The sequence below is a fragment of the Cucumis sativus genome, chromosome 1, assembly GCF_000004075.3.
Source record: "Cucumis sativus cultivar 9930 chromosome 1, Cucumber_9930_V3, whole genome shotgun sequence".
Classification (NCBI taxonomy): Eukaryota; Viridiplantae; Streptophyta; class Magnoliopsida; order Cucurbitales; family Cucurbitaceae; genus Cucumis; species Cucumis sativus.
In genome coordinates this window covers 29,691,904-29,715,400 of record NC_026655.2, presented here as the reverse complement: position 1 = coordinate 29,715,400, position 23,497 = coordinate 29,691,904, and the positions used below count along the sequence as shown (strand labels likewise).

The following is a 23,497-nucleotide window of genomic DNA, read 5'->3' as shown; positions in this document are numbered from 1 at the left end:
ATAAACAATAAAATCAGGCTATTAGTCTTCTTACCTAGCACCAAATCCTGTATTAAGTGATGCACCCAACTGGCTAAAACTTGACAACGAAGGAGTGTTATTTTGAGCACTTGGTAGAATTGAAGGAGAATTAGTTCCTGAAAATGAGCTTTGGTTGCCAGGAGCACGATTTGATGGTGTTACATATGGCTTAAGAAGAAGGCCCTCAAACTCGGCTAACTTAGAATTAAGTAAATTTCTCTCTCTTTCAACCTGAACAAAAAAAATAGTTAATGAAATATGTAACTGTTACCACATTATTTTTTATTGTTTATTTTTTGAAATGGAAACGAGCCTCTTAGCTCGAAGTGTAAGAGAAATATAGCTCACAGTATAAGAGAAATATACCAAGAGCAAAAAGAACTAAAAGAGCAGATATAGCAAAAACCGAGACATTAAAGAACATAATAAAATTACAAGCTGGACAAGACCCTCTAAAACCAGAGCAAAACAAAAAGAACAAAATACAAAGAAAAATGAACAATCTTTCAACAAGAAGCCCCAAATCAGCTAAAATCTTGATCACAAATTGCTTAAAGAATGAATAAAAAGGAAAACACCAAGAAAAGGCAACCAGCCGTGCTGCTTCAAGCTTGATTTAAAAATACCATCCTTTGCCCTGGAAGACTTGCTTAAATCTTTAATCTCACCAATAAAAACTGCACGTGTACTACTGAAAAAGCCCATCAAAGCTCCAATTCGTTGAACAGAATTCTGAAAGGAAGAAAGAAAGAAATACATAGGATAAAGGCCAAACGTGAAATCTCACTTTATGAAAACCATTATCTTGCTTCAACAATCCTTCCAATACGCCCTAAGAATCACTAGATTCCCATACAATTTTTAAGATTAAATGTCTGAAGAACCAGAAAACATGTTTACTTTCAGTGCTCAAGCCAAAACTATCCCACATTCCTTAACAAAGGACTTCAAATGACTGGAACACCACCTTGATGAGCTTGTAAGGGAATTCTAGAGGCCTGTTTCTCAAAAATTAAATCTTCCTCAGTCTGAAACAAAGAATTCAGATCAGTTTCTAAAGGGTCTGTCAACAATTGATCTTCGTTCTCATCCAATCTTATCAAATGATCATCTTCCTCAATCCTCACACTAAAAGGAGATTAAAATTTTGAAACAAGCTTCTTTTTTTTATGAGCGGACCAGAGTTTGGCTAGGAGAACCTCACAAGAACTTTACCTTTGAATTAGGTAAAGAAAAAACAAAGTATTTAAAATGTTGATGGAACGTGCTCGTATTTGAAATAGAATGGGCTTGAAGATGGGCACAATTTGTCTCTAAAAAATCAGGATTTTGATCTGAAATCAACTTTGCCTTTCTTCTAACAAAGTGTTTTGGGAATGGTTTAAAGAGGTTTAGGAAAGGCTTTGAATTTTAATGCCTATTAGCCTTTGCTCTCTTCCCTGATCTAGCCGAAGAAGAGAAGGAAGAATATGTTGAAGAGGTTCAAATCAAAGCATGATTACATAATGTGGTATTCATAACAAAGCAAGCTGAAAAAGTGTCTTTCTGAAGATACAAACAGACCGCAAGAAGAGAAGATGGATAGCTATGTGGACAAGGTCCAGCCGGAAAAGGAATCCTCTGCTTTGGATTCAGACAAAACAGAGCATTCATCATCATTGGATTATCAAGAATTCAAAAGTCGTCAGAACAGACTTTAATACTTTAAGGGTTGTCACTCGTCTGAGTTCAAGCGTTGGGTAGAGACTAAAGAAACGTTGCAAACATACTTGCAATCGAGAGTTATCACTAATCCATTGTTTGCAGAGAATGCTCTAATTGAGAAATGACAGAAATTTGGCGCCTTTCATCTAAAGCTTGAAAAGTGGGATATGCTAACACATAGCAGACCTCTGTATGCAAAGGGATATGGTGGATGGATTTCGATTAATAACCTCCCTTTAAACTACTGAAATAATAATACATTTTAAGTTATTAGGGATTATTTTGGGGGTTTGGTAGCTATCTCCATGGAAACTTTAAAATTTCTAAATGTATTAGAAGCCCAAATTTAAGTCAAAGAAAACCTTTGTGGGTTCTGTTTGATAGTATGGAGTTCCATCTCAAAACCAATTGACTATGAGAGGAGTAGCCCATCTATCTTTATAAGGTATGAGTCGCCATGGATTTCGATTAAGAACCTCCCTTTAAACTACTGAAATAATCATACATTTGAATTTATTAGGGCTTATTTCGAGGGTTTGGTAGATATCTCCATGGAAACTTTAAAATTTCTAAATGTATTAGAAGCCAAAATTCAGGTCAAAGAAACCTTTGTGGGTTCTGGTTGGTAGTATGGGGTTCCATACCAAATCCAATTGACTATGAGAAGAGTATCCCATCTATATTTATAAGGTGTGAGTCTCGACTTTCAACATCTCAACATGCCCCCTCAAGATGGTGGCCAGAGTGAAGAAGCACGTATAAATGACTGAATTAAAGTGCGACAATCGGGTATTAAGTACTACCTAGCACTTGGTGACCAGAGGATAATTGACAAAAATTTTATTATTGGACCCAAAGCTGAATTTGAGGTAATATGTCTGATTCCTATTTTATGAAGCACTAGATTATTTGTCTTAGTTGCTGATAAAGCACTAGCTTGTTGGTATCATAGAATCCTAACAAATTGGTATCAGAGCTCAAAAATCTAGGGGTGATGATGCGCTTGATGGCTCATAAACAGATGGAAGAGAGATTAGAAGGGACGAAAAAGGAAGTTCTCGACCTGAAAGAGATGATGCTTGAACTTAAGAAGGCTGTCGACAGAATGACCGAAGACATGAGAGAAAGCAACACCTATAGACGCAAGGACGAATTGTGCACATCTGATGAGTCAGTATTGAAACTGAAGGGAAAAATGGGAGATCTAGAGATAGTGATAGACAATGGAACAGTAACAGTGGACAGAAGCAAGTATAAGAAGCTTGAGATGCCTATGTTTGTGGGATAAAACCTAGAGTCTTGGGTGTACAGGGCTAAACCTTTTTTTTTAAGATTAATGATCTACCAGAATCTGAGAAGGTTAAGGTAGCAGTTGTGAGTTTCAGCCAAGATAAAAAGTCTATTGGTATAGATGGAGTTCTGGGTGTACAGGGCTAAACATTTTTTTTTAGATTAATGATCTACTAGAATCCGAGAAGGTTAAGGTAGAAGTTTTGAGTTTCGGCCAAGATGAAGTCGATTGGTATAGATGGAGTAACAACTGAAAGAAAGTAAAATCTTGGGAAGATCTGAAAGAGAGAATGTTTGAGCATTTCTGTAATACTGGACAGAGAAGCTTAGGGGCTAGATTGATCCACATTAAGCAAGAAGGATCTTATAATGATTATGTGAAGAAATTTGTGAATTATTTGGCTTCTTTACCTGATATGGCAAAGTGTGCTCATGGATGCCTTTTGTGACTGGATTAGAACCAACCTTACAAGTAGAACTGGTCAATAGATATCCTCAAACATTCGCTTGCATGAGAGAAGCTCAATTGGATAATGATAGAAACTTGGCGCTGCAATTTGCACGGGTAGAATTGGGAATTCCTGAACCCGAAGGGGTGGGACCTCAACTTAGGGGGGAAGTGATAAAGGGAATCAAAGGAAGAATGAGTTTCACATGAAATAAATCGCTATTCTCATCAAAGGGAATTACCCTAAGGGAGAGCCGCCAGTGAAGAGACTATCAAATGCAGAGTTTAGAGCTCGTTTGGATAAGGGGCTTTGCTTTAGATGTAATGAGAAATACTCCCACAGGCATCGTTGTAAGGTAAAAGAAAAAGGGAACTAATGTTATTTATCCTTAATGAAGAAGAAGGCCCAGAAGGAGTTGTAGTAGAAGTAAAGGAAGAAGTTGTCGAGCTGAAGAACTTAGAAGTACCTAAAATCCCAAAGGCCCCACGCTTTGAGCCTTAGGGCTTCACAAAAGGTGTGCACCTTGAGGCACGCCCTTATTTTGTAAGTCACACCTTTCCAAGGTGAGGAGTCAGACTTGTGCTTTGAGCATAGGTACGCACTCTGTAGGAATTTTTAAAACATTAGAAGTGCTAACAGTAGGAACAAAATGAAATTATTCAAAACCTCACAAGGTTAAAATGCCAATATTAGAGAAGACCCAAGTGCAACTTAATTCAAACCTTGGGAAACAAAACTTTATTTTTTTTTCCAGATGGAAATTCATTTGGAAAATGTAATCACCTATGAAAGCTCAACCAAAATGTAAAACAAGGAACAACATACAATATGCTCAACCAAAATATAAAACAAGGAACAACATGCTCAACCAAAATGTAAAACAAGGAACAATAAGCTCAACCAAAATGCAAAACAAGGAACAATATGCTCAACCAAAATGTAAAACAAGGAACATTATGCTCAACCAAAATGTAAAACAAGGAAGATTATGCAGTTTTAGGAAGTCAAAAGCAGTCGACTTGTTTCCTTACAATTGATTGCAAACTTATTCCTCGTTTGGCTTCATCATAAGCAATTGTTCGTAGTTCTTCATAACTAACATCACCAACAATGTCACAAGGTTCACTGCAAATAAAAAAGGTCCACTGGTATGAAATCAGATAAAGTAGCACACCAAAGGTGTAAAACATGGATATGGGATGATCCAGTACTCAATATTCGAAGAATACTATTCTATTTTAAATTAGGTTTCCCCTTTCTAATTCTTCTTTATTGCTCTCTTCGTATAAATCTCTTGTACTTAGAGTTCTTATAAATATACAAGTTTTTGTCTCCGTTTCAAAAAAAAATTAGAGGATCAATGGAAAAGACAGGCGGTAGAATGTATAATTATAATAAAAGAAAACTATATGCAGCATGCTAGATTTTAGCACTCCTCTCAACCCAAAGCAAATGTGTCAATCAAGCACAGATCGTTGCAAAGGGGAAGAAAGGAATATTATTGTATTCCTACTTCTAAGGACAGCTACTAGACCTTATTCTTATATAGAAGAAAGACCACCAACAAACAAGGAAAGAAATATTAAAAATTTAAATAATAAATGTATACATAATACATAATGAATATTACAAAAGATATAAGGAAATCCAACACAAATAAATATCTTGGATGGAAAATTTTCCAAAGAGCTTGGAAAGAGAGCACTAGGTAGAGGCATTCCGGGGTGAGTGCAATCCCGAGCGAAATAGTAGGATGTTTAGTAGAGTTGAAAGGGATCCTAAGCATATTTGGTCCCTTGTTCAGTACTATGTTCTTTGTGGGCAACGATATTGAAGATCTTTTGCAACTAATCGATAGGTGTTATCTCTTATCGTTGGAGTCCCTTCTTATAGAGAGAGCTCCCTTTTTGTGGCCTTTTTCATTTTGAAAAGAAGACAGGCCACTTATTAATAATTCTCCTGTGTATTTTTTCAATTTTTTTCTTAATGAAAGAATGTGGTTTTCATTTTTTTTCTTTTTTTTGTATTGTTGGAGTCCCAACTCCCAAGTAGCAGGGTTGCTTCGTGAGATAAGTCAAGCGGCGTGTAACTTGGCACAGACATACACGGATACAAAAAAAGAAAACAGAAAGTGGAAAAAATAATAAAATAAAACCCCTCCTTAATTCCAATTAACAAAGAAAACGCCACTTTTACAACATATAAAACTTTAAGTAAACTCCCATCCCTTGAGGATCGAAATACCTCCGGATGCCTCACTTTTTTTAACAAGAATCAAGCCTCTTCATTAAGACAATGTTATGAGACTAATGCTCAAAGTAAATGAAAACAACAAGCACAAAACTACAGATCAAAAGGTACATCCGGGCATCTCAACTAGATTAACACTCCTTAGCACCATCATCACCTCCAAAAAGAGACTTACAAATTACATAATAAAGACTTAAACAATTACAATTTTATCAAAGAACATTCAAATATAACAAACAAGACTATGAAGTGTAGTAGAGGAAGAGAGCCATCTTTTCCACCATTGCTGTCAACAGTTTAATTCGTGGAGATGAGAGCACTTCAGTTTAAACTAATATCTTGACTTGCATAATCAGCAAAAGCCTTGAAGAGAGAGGACCAAAGGGATGCGTTCAATCGAGCTGCTTCAAATCTAGTAAACCAAGGAGTTTCATTACCACGGATGCCTCACTTTAACTCCAAACCCACCCATTGAACATTTCTTTCACCCCATGGGGTCCTAATAAAAGAGTGCTTCTACGTCGCTTTCTTAGTTTCCACAAAAACACCTATATTTGAACGCTCCCACAAAAGCAACTATTTTTCTTTCTTTTTTTTGTAGTGATGATTGACGCCAAGCAAATGTGCCCTCAGCCAGAAGGCCTCCAGGCGCAACTTGCGTTCAAAGAACAAAACAAACTCTTTAAGTTGTCGAATAAATGTCACCAAACGTGAATTCTAAGTTCCTGTTTTCCACAAAAAATAACTGAACATCTAGCAAGATTCACTGATGCAAAAATAATAATAATAATTGTTCAGAACAGCAGGAAATAGAATAAAATTTTAGCATAATGACAAGAGTCCACAGAGTTAACATACTTTTTATTGTGGCCGTAACAAGTTAATTTCCATAATGGCCTCTCATTTTGAAAATCTTCAGCGATTTGACGCTTGCAAGACTCTCCATCTGTGCATCTTCATATAACAAATTTGCATTTCCACATTTATGACTAACAGCAGCAAAAAGAGGAAAACATAATCTGATGAAAAGGATTGGATACACACTTGTGATTAGAGGACGGGAGATGATTGTCTGGTTTTCGAGACTGAGCATTTCCCGTAGGGGTGGAAGGACGAGTCCACTTGTTTTCAAATGGCTATTGGAAAAGGAGTAGCAAGTTAAAATTATGATTGTTAGTCCAGGAAAAATTAAGAAAAAACATAAAACAAGAAAGCTAGAGAATAATTATCTTCCAAGGCCACAAAAAAAGGAGCAATTTCGAAAGGTATCTCCATAGGAGATTTAGTTAGTAGTTCTTGTTGGGTCATGGCGTGGTTAAAAAAATTATTGGTAATGGTTGCAGCGTAAACTTTTTCTTTTATGAGAAACAAAATTATTGGAAATGCTGGATTTCCTTTATAATTTTGAAATATTAGATATTTATTACGTGTATATTGTTAATTTCATATTTGTAAGAATTTTTCTTCACTGGTAGTTGGTCTTTTGTCTATATTTGATTCATAATATATAAAAACTCCCAAATTCAACTGGGAAACATGAAAGAACATAGGAAGAAAAAAGACAACCAAACAGAAGGTGCCAAAATAGAACTAATTATGAAGAAATAAAAAAAAAACAAGGCCAAGCAAATAACAACAATGAATGTAATAATTGTAGTAAACCTCATAATTAGATCATTGGTTTGTACTCTCAAGATTGCAAACTTCTCTGTCTAAAAGGTAAGTTCTCTCTTCTTTCTCCTCTCTCCTCTCTCCTATCTTCTGTCTTCTCTCTTCTCTTGGGAATGACAAGAATATCAAAATTCAGAGCTACCTTTGGTTGGGTTCTGAGATGTTTCGTTTGGTTGGTCACTAGGAGTCGACAATATATTCATGTTCCTGTGCTTACTTCTTAGCAAGGCTGGCATTCTCTCCTTCAATTGCTTAATGTTTTTTAAACAAAGATGTTACACTCGTTAGATAACCATTGAGGCAACTGATTTTAAAAGCTTCAAATTTTCAACACAGTCTGCCCCGAGCGTTCTTCTCCTTCATTGAGACACAACTTGATCTTTGAGAATATAGTAAAAGAAAATCAAAGCTCCCCATCCTCTGCTTCATCAACGAAAACACAGACCACAATTAAAGTGTTGGAAAAGCCTCAAGCGCAGTCCCCTGTTACAGGGATGTAAAGAAAAGGTCTCAAGTGCAGCCCCCTAATCTAGCAAAGGAAAAACAGAGCAATACTGCCTACTAGATACAAAAGAATTTTGGCGTTTTTAAGGAAGATTTCAGCAATCTATGAATTGTATCAAAGCTGTTTGTGTCCAGTGTTTGGATGGAGATCACCAAATCACTTGAAGACTTCTTCCAAATGTTTTTTTTTTTTTCTGAAATTGAGACAAACTTCTTTATTAATAATAAAACTCAGAGTACAAGAGAACTATACAATGAGAGTAATAAAGAAGCCTATAAGAGGGAGCCTGGGGATCAGGAAGCGCACCCGGACATCTTAACTAGGTTGACACCCCCTTATTGTCAAACATCATATCCCAAAGAAATGAAACAAAACCAAATTAAAAATAATCAATGTCCAGCTTAATACAATAGGGCCGAGACAAATGAAACTATCAAAAATAAGGCAGCAATACAAACCAGAGAATAAGTTGTCTATAGGCTCAGCCTTTGTACTGCTGTATTTGCCCATTTCCCTTTCTTTATTTTCTTTATTTCTCTGTTTCAGCTCTCTGCAATAGGCTGGACTATGTCTCCATTGTATTTTGGCATGTTTTGTTTTCTAGCTTCAATTGGGATATGTTGTTTTGGTGCTTAGGGTTGAGATGTTCGAGTGCACCTTCTGATCCCCTCACTTATTGCTCTCTAGGCTTCTTTATTACGCTCATTGTACAACTCTATTGTACTTTGAGTTGTTATTATTTATAAAATAGTTTGTCTCAATTTCAAAAAAGCTCCTGTGAAGGCCAAAACATGAAAATACTATGGCTAAAGTAAGGAGAAAATGAAGCAATCCACCAAGACTACAAAGCTCGGAACTCAAAAAGAGGCCTGCTGTAAGAAACTTTCAAAACTTAGTATTCTGCAGTCGAAATCACCAACTATAAAACTGGTTGAGACAGAAAAACGTCACAATTGAGGCAAATGTCTTGAATGGAGTAATTCTCAAACTCCTTATTTAAAGCGCACCATGCTGCTGCATTGCGTTCTGCAGAGCAAACAATTCCTAACCTTGGTCTAGCTTTATATTGAAAAATCCATTGGTTATGCTCGAACCAAACTTTTGCGAGGAGAGCTTTGGACATGTTTACCCATATTAAAATTGGTTTCTTAGATATAAACGGACCCGTCAAAAGCTGAAGCACATTTGAGCTTAGGGACCCATCAAAAACCCAATCAATTTTAAAGATAGAGAAAACATTACTCCAACAGAAGGATGAAAAGGGACAGATCATAAAGAGATGAAGAAGGTCCTCATTAGCCTTCATACAAAGAGGAGAGACTGAAGGAAGAAGCACTTACTAGGGGATTTCCTTGGCAAGATTTCTGAACAGTTAAGGGCCCCAAATACCATAATCCAGATCAGAAATCAGAATATTAATTCTCTAAGGGCTCTTGATTTACACAAAGCTTTAAATAAATGTTTGTCCATTGAGGAGGCAGTTTGTAGGTGAACCGAAAGAGACTTAACAGTGTAACGGCCTTGATGGTCAATGGACCAATGTCTATATTCTTCAAAATCTTTCACTTTTTCAGACGAGAGGAGGTATAATAAGGATTGAAATTCTGCAATTTCATCTTCTTTCAAACATCTTCTAAAAGATAAGGACTAAGATAAAGTTTCAATATCCCAATGTGCTGCAAACGAGTCGTTGGGCAATAAAGCAATTCTAAAAAGCTTGAAAAATTGATCCTTGAGAGGGATGGCACGACAGTTTCTCTTTGTTTGCAGAAAATGCGTTTGTTAAATTAAATCAAGGTAAATTGGATGATTTGTACCAAAATAATATAATGAGAGAGAGGGCATATTTGGCCGGAGTTTATCTCGTTAGCAGAGTACATTATGCAGCCTTGGTGCCTTAGAGGTGATTTTAACATGACAAGAAGGCCATATGACAGATTTCCACTGGGTAGAATGACTAGAGAAATGAGAAGATTTAACAGTTTATAGAAGAAAGTAGCTTGCTGGAGAGTCCTTTAGCCAATGGAAGGTTTTCATGGGTCAGAGATGGGAACACAAATTCAAGATCTCTCATTGATAGATTCTTAATCCAAAAGATCGGGATGAAATATTTGACAACACAAGAGCCTTGAGGCAAGTAAAGTTGTTCTTCAATCACTTCCCCTCATTATTAGAAGCTGGTTCATTTGGGACAGTATGGGAAGGTAAGTTCTCTCTTTTCTCTCTCCTCTCTCCTCTCTCCCCCTTCCCCTGGCTCCGGACACTCCTCAAATCTCCATCAAGATCAGCAATTTCAGAAATCGTTGATTCCTATTACTGCATATGGTATGAAAAGGGGCACTTCCACATCAAAGACGTTGATTTCCAGAAAATTATTTGTTTATTCAAGTTCCAACTTGAATGGTTTATGTATGCACTTATGACTCTAGTCAAAGAACCAGAATGGAAGTCTTTCATAAAAAACGGTAAGGAAAGACATGAAACAACAAGGCTAACTAAATTCCAAACCCCATCAGGTTGGTTTATGAGGTGTGTAGCTCGAAATGTCTACGAAGTCCAATCTTTTATCTATATTTTCTCAGGAGATTCAAAGCAAGGATGGTTCTCATTCCTATTCTGCAAATATGATGAACGGATGCTTCTCAAGCTAAAGGAAGCCATTAGGCTCTTTGAATGGTGTTCGGGGCAGAAAGTTAATTGGAAAAAATTAGCTCTTAGTGGTGTAAATGTGAGTGAGGACGCCTTGTTCCAAAAGGCAGCCCAGCTTGGTTGCAAGGCAGAAAAACTACCCATCTTATACTTAGGTCTTCCCTTAGGAGGCTACCCAAGGCGAAAGGAGTTTTGGCAACCAGTCATAGATAGAGTTCACAAGAAATTAGATAGATGGAAGCATTTTAACATCTCTAGAGAAGGTAGACACACCTTATGCAATGTTGTTTTGGCTAGCCTACCTACATACTATCTATCTTTGTTCTTTATCCCTGGGAATGTGGCAATTTCTTGGGAAAAAATTATGAGGAACTTCTTTCAGAAAGGCTTCATTGGTGGCAAGCTCAATCATCTTGTGAAATGGAGTTTGGTTTCCCTTCCGTTAAAGGATGGGGGCCTTGGCTTAGGGGCATTAAAATTCACAATTCAGCTTTGCTTGCTAAGTGGGGATGGAGACATTCAAAGGAAGAAACAGCCTTTTGGAGGAAAATTATTAGTAGCATCCACGGCAAAGAGGCTTTCGACTGGTTTACTTCGGGAAAGTCTGGAAATAGCCTAAGGAGTCCTTGGGTTAGTATCTCTAGAGTGTGGAGGTCGGTGGAACCACTACCCTATCTTGGTCCCTTTCATTTAGAAGAAGCTTGAAAGAAGAGGAAATTGCAGAATTCAGCTCCTTATTAGCTTTCCTCTCGTCTGAAAAAGTGAACGTTTCTGAGGACTATAAAGTTTGGTCAATTGGCCAGCATGGTAGTTCCACTGTCAAATCTCTCTCGTCCCACCTTATTTCTACCTCCCCAATGGATAAAAGATTATTCAAAGCCTTATGGAAGTCAAACAGCCCATGGAGAGTTAATATTCTGCTTGGATCATGCTTTTCGAGTCTCTTCATTGTACAAATATTCTCTAAAAGAAGTCCCCCAATAGGTGCCTCCTGCCTTTAGTTTGCCCTCTTTGTTTGAAGGCCAACGAGTCGTTACTCCCCCTCTTTCTGCTTTGTCCCTTTACTTCCTTTTGCTGGAACGGTCTCTTCTCCATCTTTGATATTGCTTGGGTCTTCAAAGGTTCCCTTAGCTCCTCGGTGTTTCAACTTCTGGAGGGTCCGTCTCTACCAAAGAAGCCTCGGCTTATATGGTTAAATTTTGCCTATTCGCAATAAAAGCACTTTGCATCTCAGAAATCATTGTAAGGACTTTTTTCAACCCAATAACCTTAGCTAAAATTTTATAGACACTGATAATGAGACTAATAAACCTGTGGTCCTTAACCTTGTTGATCTTATTTTTTTCTAGAAAATAAACCGACCTCTTTAAGATAATAATAAAGCTCAAAGTACAAAAGGTTTATACAAAGAGCAAAACAAAAAGAGACCATAGGATCAATAGACACACCCGGACATCTCAACTAGTTTGACACCCGCTTAGCGTTCTCATCATATCCAAATAAAAACAGCCCACCTTGTTGATCTTATCCTTCATTAGGATAAGACAAACAAAGATTTCAAAAATAGAAAGGGTCAAAATGACCCTCTTAGAAAATTCCTTAAAAAGTTTTTCAGCTCCCCCTTAAGGAGATCACAACTATCTTGAAAGAAGGCCATCAAGAAACCATCTAAACCAGGAGACTTACTTCTATCGTAACCAAAGACAGCATTTCTGATTTCTTCCAAAGAAAACGAACCAAATCTTGCTATCCCTTTTGTAAATGGAACTCCAGTCAAAACCTTGAATGAAGGGTTCCGGAGTAACCTCAACACCATCAAGCTTGAAAAAAACAGGAAATAACCACTTCCCCAATCCCTCTCACTCATAAAAACAACCCCTTCATTGTCCACTACTACAAGCACATTTTTTCTCTTGCATTTACATATGTTTTCTATTTTCAAGTTCTTTCAAGTATGGATATAATTAACTTTACTATAACCTATCAATTGAAAGTCTTTAGGATGATTGGTGATTTAAAATAGTATCAAGGCAAAAGGTTTTATGTTCAAACCCTTCGTATTTTATTTCCTTTTAATTAATATTGATTTTGATATAAACCTTTTCCTTGGATTGCACATTTTGTTTCAGCTCACGTTCAAGCCTCTTCCTGTTTCATCTGGATTAGTTTTTTTTCTCTTGCACCCTTCTCTTTTCTGTGTATTTGTTTTGGTATTTTGGTATTTCAATTTCGTTTCCTTGTATTATGAGCATTAGTCTCTTCTTATTTTATTAATGAAAGGCTTAATTTCCTATTCAAGAAAAAAAATTGTTTGAAATAATTTAATTTACTATAGCCTATCAGCTTAGAGTGTGTTTGGTTGAGATTCTAAAGTGTTTAATTTTGTCAAAAAACTATTTTGAAAAAAATGGTAGTGTTTGGCAAATTAAAACAATGCATTTTTAAAAAATTCATTTATAAAATAATATATTTTGGAGAAATCTTTAAAAATCAAATTCACATATAAACACTTATAAAAAAGTCTGACCAAACATTAAGTGTTTAAATTTTAAACTCATTTCCAAAAAAGTGTTTAAAAGGAAATGTATTATTGAAAAATATTTTGTTCTTAATTCAATCCAAACAGACCCTTAATTTATGATATAACAAAAGTAGTAAATCTATCAATAGATATACATATATTTTATAAAATGATGCATCCTCAACATATTTGTGTCCAACTCCTACTTTTTTATAAATTGTTGTATTGTCATATTTGTGTTGCCTCGTATGCATGCCCCATATTGACATATTTGTGTTGTGTCATATCCAAGTCCCGTATCTTTGTTCGTGCTACTTATGCTAATATAGGTCCACATCCAACATAACTAAGTCTTTAAATGGGTCTTGTGTTGTGTATACAGTGGTAGTGGCATTCTTTCATGTGATCTAATGATATATAAATGAACTCCAACTCCTTATATAGACATTCTTGTACGTGTATAATTAAAAAAGTAAAGTTGCTAGTCATAACTTCAATCATCTGTTATCGTAAGGTCGCAAAAATAAGAAGACCTTATATTGGTTTTGTTTGGATCCAAAATCAGCAACCGCTTTAGATTGACCGTTGTTAGGAACTCCAAATCCAAAGGGATTAGGTTTTTGTTGTTGTGCTTGCTGAGTGGCGTGGAGAAATTTGCACCTTTCACCATACTGACAACTGAAATATAAAAGATTAGGTAGTAAGTATAAAGCAGCACATAGATATAAATAAGTGGCACCAGTAACTCAACTTGGATAAATCATAAAACACAATATGATTTAATTGGGGGCGTGAAACAAGAGAAGAAAGAATGAGCCAAGAAAGGGAAGAAAAAAAAAAAGTGACCCTAATGACAAGTCATTTAAAAAGTTCTTCTAATCTAATGGATAATTTAAATCTCTTCGTTTAGCTAGGCCATCTAGGTCTCATATTATAATTGCCAAAGCTTGATAGTATACAAGAAGATGTTTCTTCTTCAATTAAAGAACTAACAACATGATTCCATCACGATCCAACAAAAGGGTTTCACATGTAAAGCCCATAAGGAAATGGTTCTTTATGAAAATTGCAGTTAATTTATTAACATAAGAAAATATAACTTACAAAGAAAAAACTTCGACGAATAAGTATTTTTCCACCTGAGACGGGATTACTGACCTAAGGGCTAACTATTGAATTCTACATCAGCTTTTAGACAATGATGATGCAATGTGTTCCTAATACTAAGAATTTCAATTAAATAACTGACGTGATACTTGATCTAATGATGTAAACCAAAATCTTGAAGACTCATCTTAAAGAAAAAACCCTGTTTTATTATATCCATACGAAAGAAAGAAGGAGCTTTATATATAGGCTCAACTCCGTCGGTCAATTATTAACATATTAAGGAAAAAACCGGTAGTCGGTCAATTAAAAGACTAAAAATCTTAGTTAGTTATTGAGATTATGTCTCCTTTTTCACCACCAGGCCAACCCATGATGGTTTGTAACAGACTAATTATAACCAAGCTTTTAAATCTTTTTCTTACTATAGTAATTACATCAACGAACTACCAATTTCAAGAATCTCTTAGATGCTGTTTGAGTCGTTGAGTTTGAGTTATACAATCTGAAATTAATATGTCAATGGAGTTAGAAAGTTTGTGTTTAGAGTTTAGTGCATAGTTGAATCATTATGCTAGGGGTAAATAGTGCAGCTTTTTGCAATTTAAAAAGGTATGATTTTCTTGTGGTTATTTTTGCTTACTTAACTTTTCATTTAATCCTTCAATTGTGCAAATATTTTTTCAGTGTTTTAGCTCTTAGTTGAGATGTTAACCTAAAACCATCACATATCACCATTGTACTTGAGGTAGACAAAATATTATGGTTTCATTCAAACAACAAAACTATAATAAACTTTCACATAACTGGAATGTACGAGTGTATTGTACACACACACCAAAAATAAAAAACAAAAAACAAAAAGAAAAGGTGAACAAGGGGTTAGGGTCTTTTATGACATTTTATATCAAATTGTAGTTAGCATTTATTATGCATGTATGTTGATGTTGAGAATATGATCAAAGCCTCATATTAGCTAGATAAAGAGATGATCATAGTATATATAAGAGATAACAACTATCATCAATCATATGAGGCATTTTGGGTAAAACCAAAAGTAAAGCCACAAGGCTATAAACTACTATACAAAACGAGTAATAAACACCCAAAACACCATGAACGAATATTTTAATTTTGTATTTAAAATTACTTTCACTGACCAAGTTTTTTTTTAGCATATAAACGGTTGAATTGATGGTTAGTTGTTGGAGATATCTTTGTTTTGAAACGGAGACAAGCTTCTTTATTAATAAAGGAAAATGAGACTAAAGCTCAAAGTCCAAGAGAATCATACAAAGAGCAAAAAGTAAAGACAAGCAACCAAACAAACTGCCCAAAGACGACCTCGGCGAATACAAGGAAAAAAACGACTAAAACAAAACAAACGCAAAGAACAAGCTAAAAAGGCGAAAACCAACAGAAAAAATGAAGATAAAACAAAACCAAAACGAAGAGAAATAAATACAAAGCATAACAAAATAACTTTCTCAAAAGGAAACCATTTGGATCAAGAGACTAGCAAAAAGAAGCAACCGGTGAACTCAAAGCTAACTTGCCAAAGGAGACCAAAACCAGAAGAGGAACAAAAAAATCTTTCATAATATCAGCATCAGCAAAAGGTTGTACATCCAATACAACGCCATAACACACCATGTTGAATCTTCAAATTGATGTTCCAATTGAAAACTCATCCCCCATGCATGAAGAAGTACTAAAGATATATACCAAAATATTTCTCCCACAAGCCACTTTAATAGATTCCAGCACCTCTTTCAACCATAACTTGATTCATGAAGAAACAGATAATCTCATAGAATAAGCTTGAGAAATGTTAGAAGAGCAACCATAGTTTCTTGCAATGAAGACTTCTAAAGATGAGTTGCACAAAACATTAACATTTTCACCTTCTGAACTAAATACTTCTTGGCTGTTACGATGAAAAGCCAGCAATACTTTACCATAGGAACCACGAGCAAAACTTTCTTTAGGGATGGCTGCACTTTTAAATTAGGCCAGAATAATTCCATATTCACTGACTATTGACATCAACTCTTTAGGCAAATCTGGTGGAAAATTATTTGGGAGAAAACCTTCCTCATTAAACAAAACAATTAAGTCCCTCCCTTCGAATTCTGCATCCAATATAGGGTCAACTTCACTAAGATCAACTGATTCTTCACTGCTAACACTGATAGGAGAGAAAATTTTGGGGTGGACTTTAGGACTTAAGTCAACTTTACAAGAGAAGCCTTGCTGACAAGATGTCTTTGCAATAGAGGTGGAGGATTTTGAAGTGTTGAGACACTTTGAAGGAGAAGAGCTATTTACTGACTTGGAAAAATGCTCAGGGACTTGGATTTTAGAGCTATAAAACTTCCAAGAGATCTGGGTTGTTGACAGAAACTGACTGCTTGATGGTGATATTCTGAAAAGAGTCCAAAGGGGGAATTTTAAGGTCACAAACCCCATTTAATTTAGATTTTAGCAGGGCAGTCCACATGTTGTTGAAGGAGGTTTGCTTGCGGATATAGTGTTTAAGAATTTTTGGAATAAGAGAGGACTTGCTGCCTTTGGCACCCTTGGAACAGTTGAAAAAACCCACTTCTGAGGACAGATGGCCCCCTGTTTTAACAGAAAAAGAAGAATCTGAATCTGAAACATATTGCGACGATTTTTGCAATAAATCCACTGAGTTGTCCTCTAAAATGCTTGGGCAAAAATCGTTGTAACTCAAGGATTTATTTAAGTGGGCCTCTTTTTCTTTATTCCTTTCATTTAGAGATTCAAAAGAGGACTTTTCGGATACTGGGGTTATTAAAACCAGAAACGTTTTCGCATGCAAAATTTTCAAAAATAGTAGACGTTGGAGGCACTAATATTATTGGCCTTCGTGGTGATTAATGACTTGTTGGCACTCTTGTTTCTAGAAACAACATTAATATTATCTTTAGTGCTGCAAATATGTGACTGTTGGAATCCTTCGAGTGACTTTTCAAATGGAATACAATTAAAAGATGTCTTCTTTGGCGGGAAAACTAAGCCTCTCCTAAATGGTGATTCTGATTTTGAACAACTTTTGAAATTCTCTGACTTCCATTTGAATTCTGCCATCTGATTACTAACGGAACTGCCAATAGCCGGAGGATGAGGAGGAGACTTCCCGGAATCTGATGATGCTTTGCATTTCCAGTGAGTTGATGTCGACCTCTGATGAAGGTGATTGAGCAGCCTTTCAGACAACTTATGAGGGTTCCTTTGCGTCCTTGGGATGGAATTCGCAGGAAGAAGCAATTCAAAATTGGAGCTAAATGAAACTTCCTCAAAACCTTCATCCTTCATGACTTGATTTATTCTGACAATATCTACTGGATTAGAAAATTCATAAGTAGATAAATTACCTTGTACTCTGCTGGGTGGATTAAAAACAGAAATATCCCCAAAATTCAAAAAAATGTTTCCTCTTCTTTCATCAGAAATCTCAATAGTAGCTGGATGAAACCACACTTATTCTCCTTCACTTGAATCTTGGCTTATGAGACGTTAAGGAAGTTGATAGTTTCAGCTGCAATATTTTCTAATCCTCCAAAATGAGCTACAATCACTTCAAAAGTTTTATTACACCAATAATCAAGAGGTAAATTTTTTATTGAAATCCACCCTCCATAGCCTTTCGAATATAGTGGTCTTCCATGGATGAGATTATTCCACTTTTCAAACTTTAAATGAAAGGCACCAAAACATTGCCATCTACCTGGACTTTCAATGAACTCCTTCAAAGGACCACGTTCCAATTCAATTAAAGCATTGTTTGCAAAGAAAGGGTTGATAACTTTTGAATCGAAAAAGAGTTCTAATGCTTCATTAATTTTTACCCAACTATCAAATTCAAAAAGTTTTGAAACAACCCAAAGATTATCAAAATCTGCTTTGAAGACTTTTGAATTCTTAATCACCCAAAAATTTGCTTGAACTCTGTGATGCAATATCGGAGAAGGAGTTCTTGGAAGTCTCATTTGATTCTGCTTTCTCCGTAAAGCTCCCTTTCATACTATTAGTCGGCTGCTTCATAATGGTGTTGAACTTGGTTTGGGAGGAGAACCAGATTTTGTATTCAAGAATGTCCTTGAAGTCTTCCAACATTTTTCCAAATCTTTTCCACCCCTGTTTATCTTCACCAGTGGGTATATGAATAAAAGATCTCCCTCCAGTACTAGGCCATGAAATGCATCTCAGAAACCACCCACTTTTGGTTCTGAATTTGGAAGTTACAACCCTTCCACACTCAATTTTTTCTTTCTTATAGAAATACTCTTCTTCAGATTTCTTATTCAAATCTTTCACCATATCAATGAACCATCTAAGTTGAAAGATTGATAAAGTCATAGTAATTTTAGCTTCAACATCTTCAATGTGAAAAGCTTCTTCTTCATACCAGATGCAGAAAAAAAAATTGTCAATTTTGCAGCTTTTTACTTCCATCTTCGTGAGTTAAGAATGGTTGCAAGGGAGAAGCCAAAGTACTCGGCGACGTCTAGCAGTGTTTACCGGAGAGGCTAAACAGCAATGAAGTTAAAGGGAAGGAGGAGGAGGAGGAGAGAGGGAGGAGAGAAAGGGAGAGAGAGAACTTACCATTAGTCGTTGGAGATATCAATGTAGGTCATCGAAGGTGATCGTCAAAGTTGATCGCCGGAGGCGGTAGTTACATGAAGTTGAAGGTTAAAGGTGATCATTGGAGATGATTGAAGTAACTCATCCCAACAATTCTTAAATGAAAAAAATATAAACACTATTGTTGAACAACCAGCACATCCCCAGGCATCGAAAAAGCTTAAGCTATATCAACGAACATGGATAAAGTTTCCATTGTTGTTCCTTTGATTCGGCACATATGGAAGATTAAAATTCCAAAAAATGTGAAATTTTTCTTATGGCGCTCACTTATAGAAGTCTTAACACTCATGAGAAACTCCAAAAAATTTCAAGTACACTATGCTCAGCCCATTGATGTGTTGCCTTTGTTTCAAAGATAAGGAGACCATGGACCACTTATTTTTGCACTCTATCTTTACAGGGAGAGCTTGGAACACCTTGTTTAGAATTTTTTATTTGGAGCTTTGTCTTCCTAGTAAGGTTGATGATTGGTTGATTGAAAGGCTCAATATTAGAGGTTATAGCAGGGAACATCGTATGCAGATGTGCTACCCAGTCCCTTTTGTGGTGCATTTGGAAAGAAATGAATAGTAGAATTTTTTAAGATAGCTATAATTCTTTTGATCCTTTTTGAACTGTGTTGCAACACACAGCTTCTTGGTGGAGTACGAATTACACCAAACACTATTGTAATTATAGCCTTTCTATGATATTCAACAATTGGAAGGCCATCGTCTTTTAGTTTCTTTTGGGGAGGGCCCTCTTGTCCCTTGCCCTTAGGTTGTTCTCTTTTGTTATATGAATGTACATGTTTCTTATCGAAAAAAATATCAACGAACATGGATGAATTATCCTAGAGAGAGTAACGGATTTATATGCATAGTGCATTAAATTTGCACGTGCTGCAAAAGCATAATAAACATGCAACATAAAAATGTAGCTTCAACGAACCTTTAACTAAAATTCCATTTACTCTCACATTTTATAATCAAATCAAAAAACTTGGGAACCCTTAAAAGTATCTTACTTCCCTGAATGGATCAAATTTTAAGCGCTGGTAGAATCCACTAAATCTCAGAAAGAACGTAACCCACTTAGTTCATTGCAGCCCGGTTCAAACTATCAACAGTCTTAGTCTTCAGTACATTCGTAAATGAAATAGATACGGTGTATCAAAGTCTTGGCACAAATGAGCAACTATAAACAATCGAGGAAGGGGAAAATAGGCTGAAATTGTCGAATATAGCGATGGAAAAGCAATAAATAGACGAAAATATGAAGGAAATACACCGTACGTGCCACGCTGAAAATCTCTGCAGGGTTGTTTCTTGTAATGCATAATTACTCTTTGCCCCTATATTCCAGATTTTGCTTCGCGCTCAATCTCTCCTTGGCGATGAGTATTTCCGTGAACTTTTTTTCTGGGAACTTTCTTTCAAGCTTCCATATACGGCGCTATGGCGCGCCGCTATCACGAGTTTGTGCGCGTTCTAGTGGAGAAAAAACTGATTTGAAACCCAATATAAAAAATAACAATAGTTTTTTTTTAATGGAGGACAAAGACGCATATTCTAAAATAACAACTTTTAGGACCGTTTGGAACAAGGATTATCACTATTGGGATAGGGTTATGGTAACTCAACTCGGGGAAGGGCTATCATAACTCTTGTTTTAGGTTTATCATAACTCATCTTCCATCTCTCTCTTCCTTCTCAATCCCTCTTCAACCCTCCATAATTTTACTTTTTCAATTCTCCATAATCCTACCTTTTCAATTTTCATACTTTTACCATTTCATTTTTTAAAAAAAATACTCTTTTATTTATCAAATGTTATTTGTTTTTAATTAATTTAATAATCTTAAAAGAATTTTGTTTTTAATTTATTTTATTTACAAAATAAAATTTAAATAAATATTAATTGTGATTAGTTTATGCATTTAGTACTCGTATTTACTTTAATTTTTTTTATTATTTTATGTCTTTTATTTGTTTTTTACCTTTTCAAATATTTTATTTTAAAACTAGTCTATATGTATCTAAACTATTTCGGATAACTTTGAGTTAAATAAATTTTTAAAAAATGAATTTTATTAAACTTATAGAAAAATCAAAACAAAAGCAAATAAGACAATTTAATATTAAATTAACTAACTTTAGAATTCTTAAACAACCTAAAAAATATATACCAAATATTTTTTTTTGGAAGTATTTAAACTTTAAATGTATAAGAATTTTCTTTTTTAAAAAATCAATTTAATGGTGAGATTTGATTTAATATTTATTTGAATTAAATTTTGAATCTAATTTTTTACCAATTTATGTTGTATTTTTCCAAAATGTACTTTTTTTTTCTTTATTCTTCCTTATTTTTATATCTTTCGTTGATTTATTATAATTTTTTTATCATTTTTGTTGCTCCTGGAACAACAATATTTTAATTTAAAAAGACGAGAAAAAAAACATAACATTGAGATAAGAAGAAAATTGATAATGTTTTATCCTTAAAAGAAAAATAGTAATTTATTCAACCGAAACGATTACTTAAAAAAAAGTTCATATTGTATTTAAATAAATTAAGAAAAATTGTGTTACGAAAACTATAACGATTTGGTAAATTAAATATACAAAATTTGTGTATTGGAGTTAGAATATGAATTTTTTAAAAAAAATTAATAATTTATTTGCACATAACAATTACGTCAAAGAAATCTGTGCATTAGATTTAGAATACAAATTTCTTTAAAAAATCAATAAATTATTTACACATGACGACAACGTAAAAAATGTTGGAAATAGACGACACATGTAAATAAATTATTGAAAATTGTTTTACAAAAATAGAATAATTTAGTAAATTAAATATACAAAATTTTGGTTGGATTTAGAATATGAATTTTAAAAAAATGTATAAAAAATAAATTTCATAACAGTACATACATAACATTTCCCTCAAACACATCTTATCATGTTGGTTTACTACGTAATGAAGGAGATACGGATGAACATAGGTGACATCATAAGCGAGCACATTATAGCTTAGGTTAAGCATCCTCACGGAGCAAAACTCTTTCCCCACTTAATAGAAAAGTTATGCTCAAAAACATGGATGCATATGTAATGTATAATTCTTTGAACTTTTTTTTTACTAAGAATTGCATCCCTATATTTGTGAACCTACTTATACTTTTATACTTATCTAATTATTCTTATACTTGTAAATTAGTTTTGTATTCGAGTTCTGAATACCCTTTAGTCATAAAATAGAGATTGTGCGCCAGCTCGCAAAGTTTCAAGCTGATTGGATAAGACAAATGTGATGAAGCTAGCCTATGAGAAGGATTGAGTCAAACAACATCATGCATTCTGACCTTCTCGTACGACAGGGCTGAGAGTAGGTTTCATTGATAAGCGTTAGGATTTTTAGGGAGTATGAAACATCTCATCACTCTTTAAAGTTCTTAAACTTCCAAGGACCAATGGATGTGTCATACCTCGAGCCACGAGTTGTTTATCATGTCTATCATGCTACATTTAATATGACAAAACCTTAATTGTAAGTTAACCAACCCTTTAACCCTAGTTAAGAATGCCTATTTAAATAGCTCAAAAACTTTAAATCCTAAGCATTAGCTAAACATATTATGCAATCAGCCTTAAGCTCTTACACTCACAAAAACTTCACCATTTGTACCTTCACTTTGTTCCTTCTACGTTTCATTAATCATTCTTAGACCACTTAGTAACCATGACTGAGGATACTTTTCTTATTGAAGCCCTCAAGGGAGGGCGAGAAAAACTATAAAAAGATTGGAGAGAAAAATAGAGGAATAAAAAGAAATGTACGGGAAGAAGCAAAAGAAAGTGAAAATATAGACATGAATAAAAGAAAATGTAAAAAGAATAACAAAAGAAGAAGAAAGAAAAGACGGTAGCCAGACGAGGAAGGAGGATATTGAGCTTTTAATAGAGAGCCCTTCCTCGCCTGATGTTGATTTTAAAGGGTTAGCAAAAGAGGCATAAGAAAGAATATCAAAGGAAATATGTGCCCTTGGAAAAAGAAGTAGAAGTAATGAAGTGGTAGAGGAAGAAACCGTCGAGGAGTTCAAGAGAAGGATCGATAAAAGCTACCTGTCGGAGGAGGAAGTGCCTATTCGTAAGAAGGGGAGAAGAAAAATACAATAAAAAAGATCTTGCGGGCACAAGTAAAGGAAGAGAGAAAAGGAAAAAGGGAATCTCATTGATCTATACAACAATTGAGAAATCCAAGTCCTATTCCCTCAGTTGTGTAATAGGTGTAAAATTGAGCCAAATAACACAAGCGTTTTGTACTTGTTTTTAATCATGCATTAAATTATCTCGAGTTTCGCAATTGTAGGCTAGTGTGAAAGACTTTAAATTTGATGACTAATGGGCAGTGAAGAAGTGTCATGTGATAAAAGATGAATTCCTATTCTTATGTTGCTACATGATCATTTAAACTTTATCGTGCAAGCTTTCCTCTGTATCACCCAAGTAATATCGATGAGAGGTTTCTTGATAAGTTTAAAGGTGAACTCAGAGAATATAAGCTTCTAATTTATCTAATTGTGTACTAACTCATGCGGTATACACTATACAGTAAGTCATATGCACATTATATAAGCAACTCTAACTATTTACATTATTGTTCTTGGGAGTG

General features: G+C 35.0%; 1 protein-coding gene across 1 annotated transcript in view; it reads right to left on the bottom strand.

Moving 5' to 3' along the window:
* Positions 1-20,328, bottom strand: part of LOC101205181 (zinc finger CCCH domain-containing protein 16) — a 28,990-nt gene extending 8,662 nt beyond the window's left edge. The window contains exons 1-6 of the mRNA XM_011661909.2: positions 20,113-20,328; positions 13,594-13,738; positions 6,759-6,850; positions 6,573-6,668; positions 4,496-4,589; positions 35-252 (exon numbers count right to left, since the gene is read on the bottom strand). Coding sequence (XP_011660211.1) covers positions 35-252; positions 4,496-4,589; positions 6,573-6,668; positions 6,759-6,850; positions 13,594-13,738; positions 20,113-20,156 — 689 coding nt within the window. The 5' untranslated portion in view covers positions 20,157-20,328. The remainder of the gene's footprint in view (positions 1-34; positions 253-4,495; positions 4,590-6,572; positions 6,669-6,758; positions 6,851-13,593; positions 13,739-20,112) is intronic.
* Between the last annotated feature and the right edge of the window lie 3,169 nt (positions 20,329-23,497).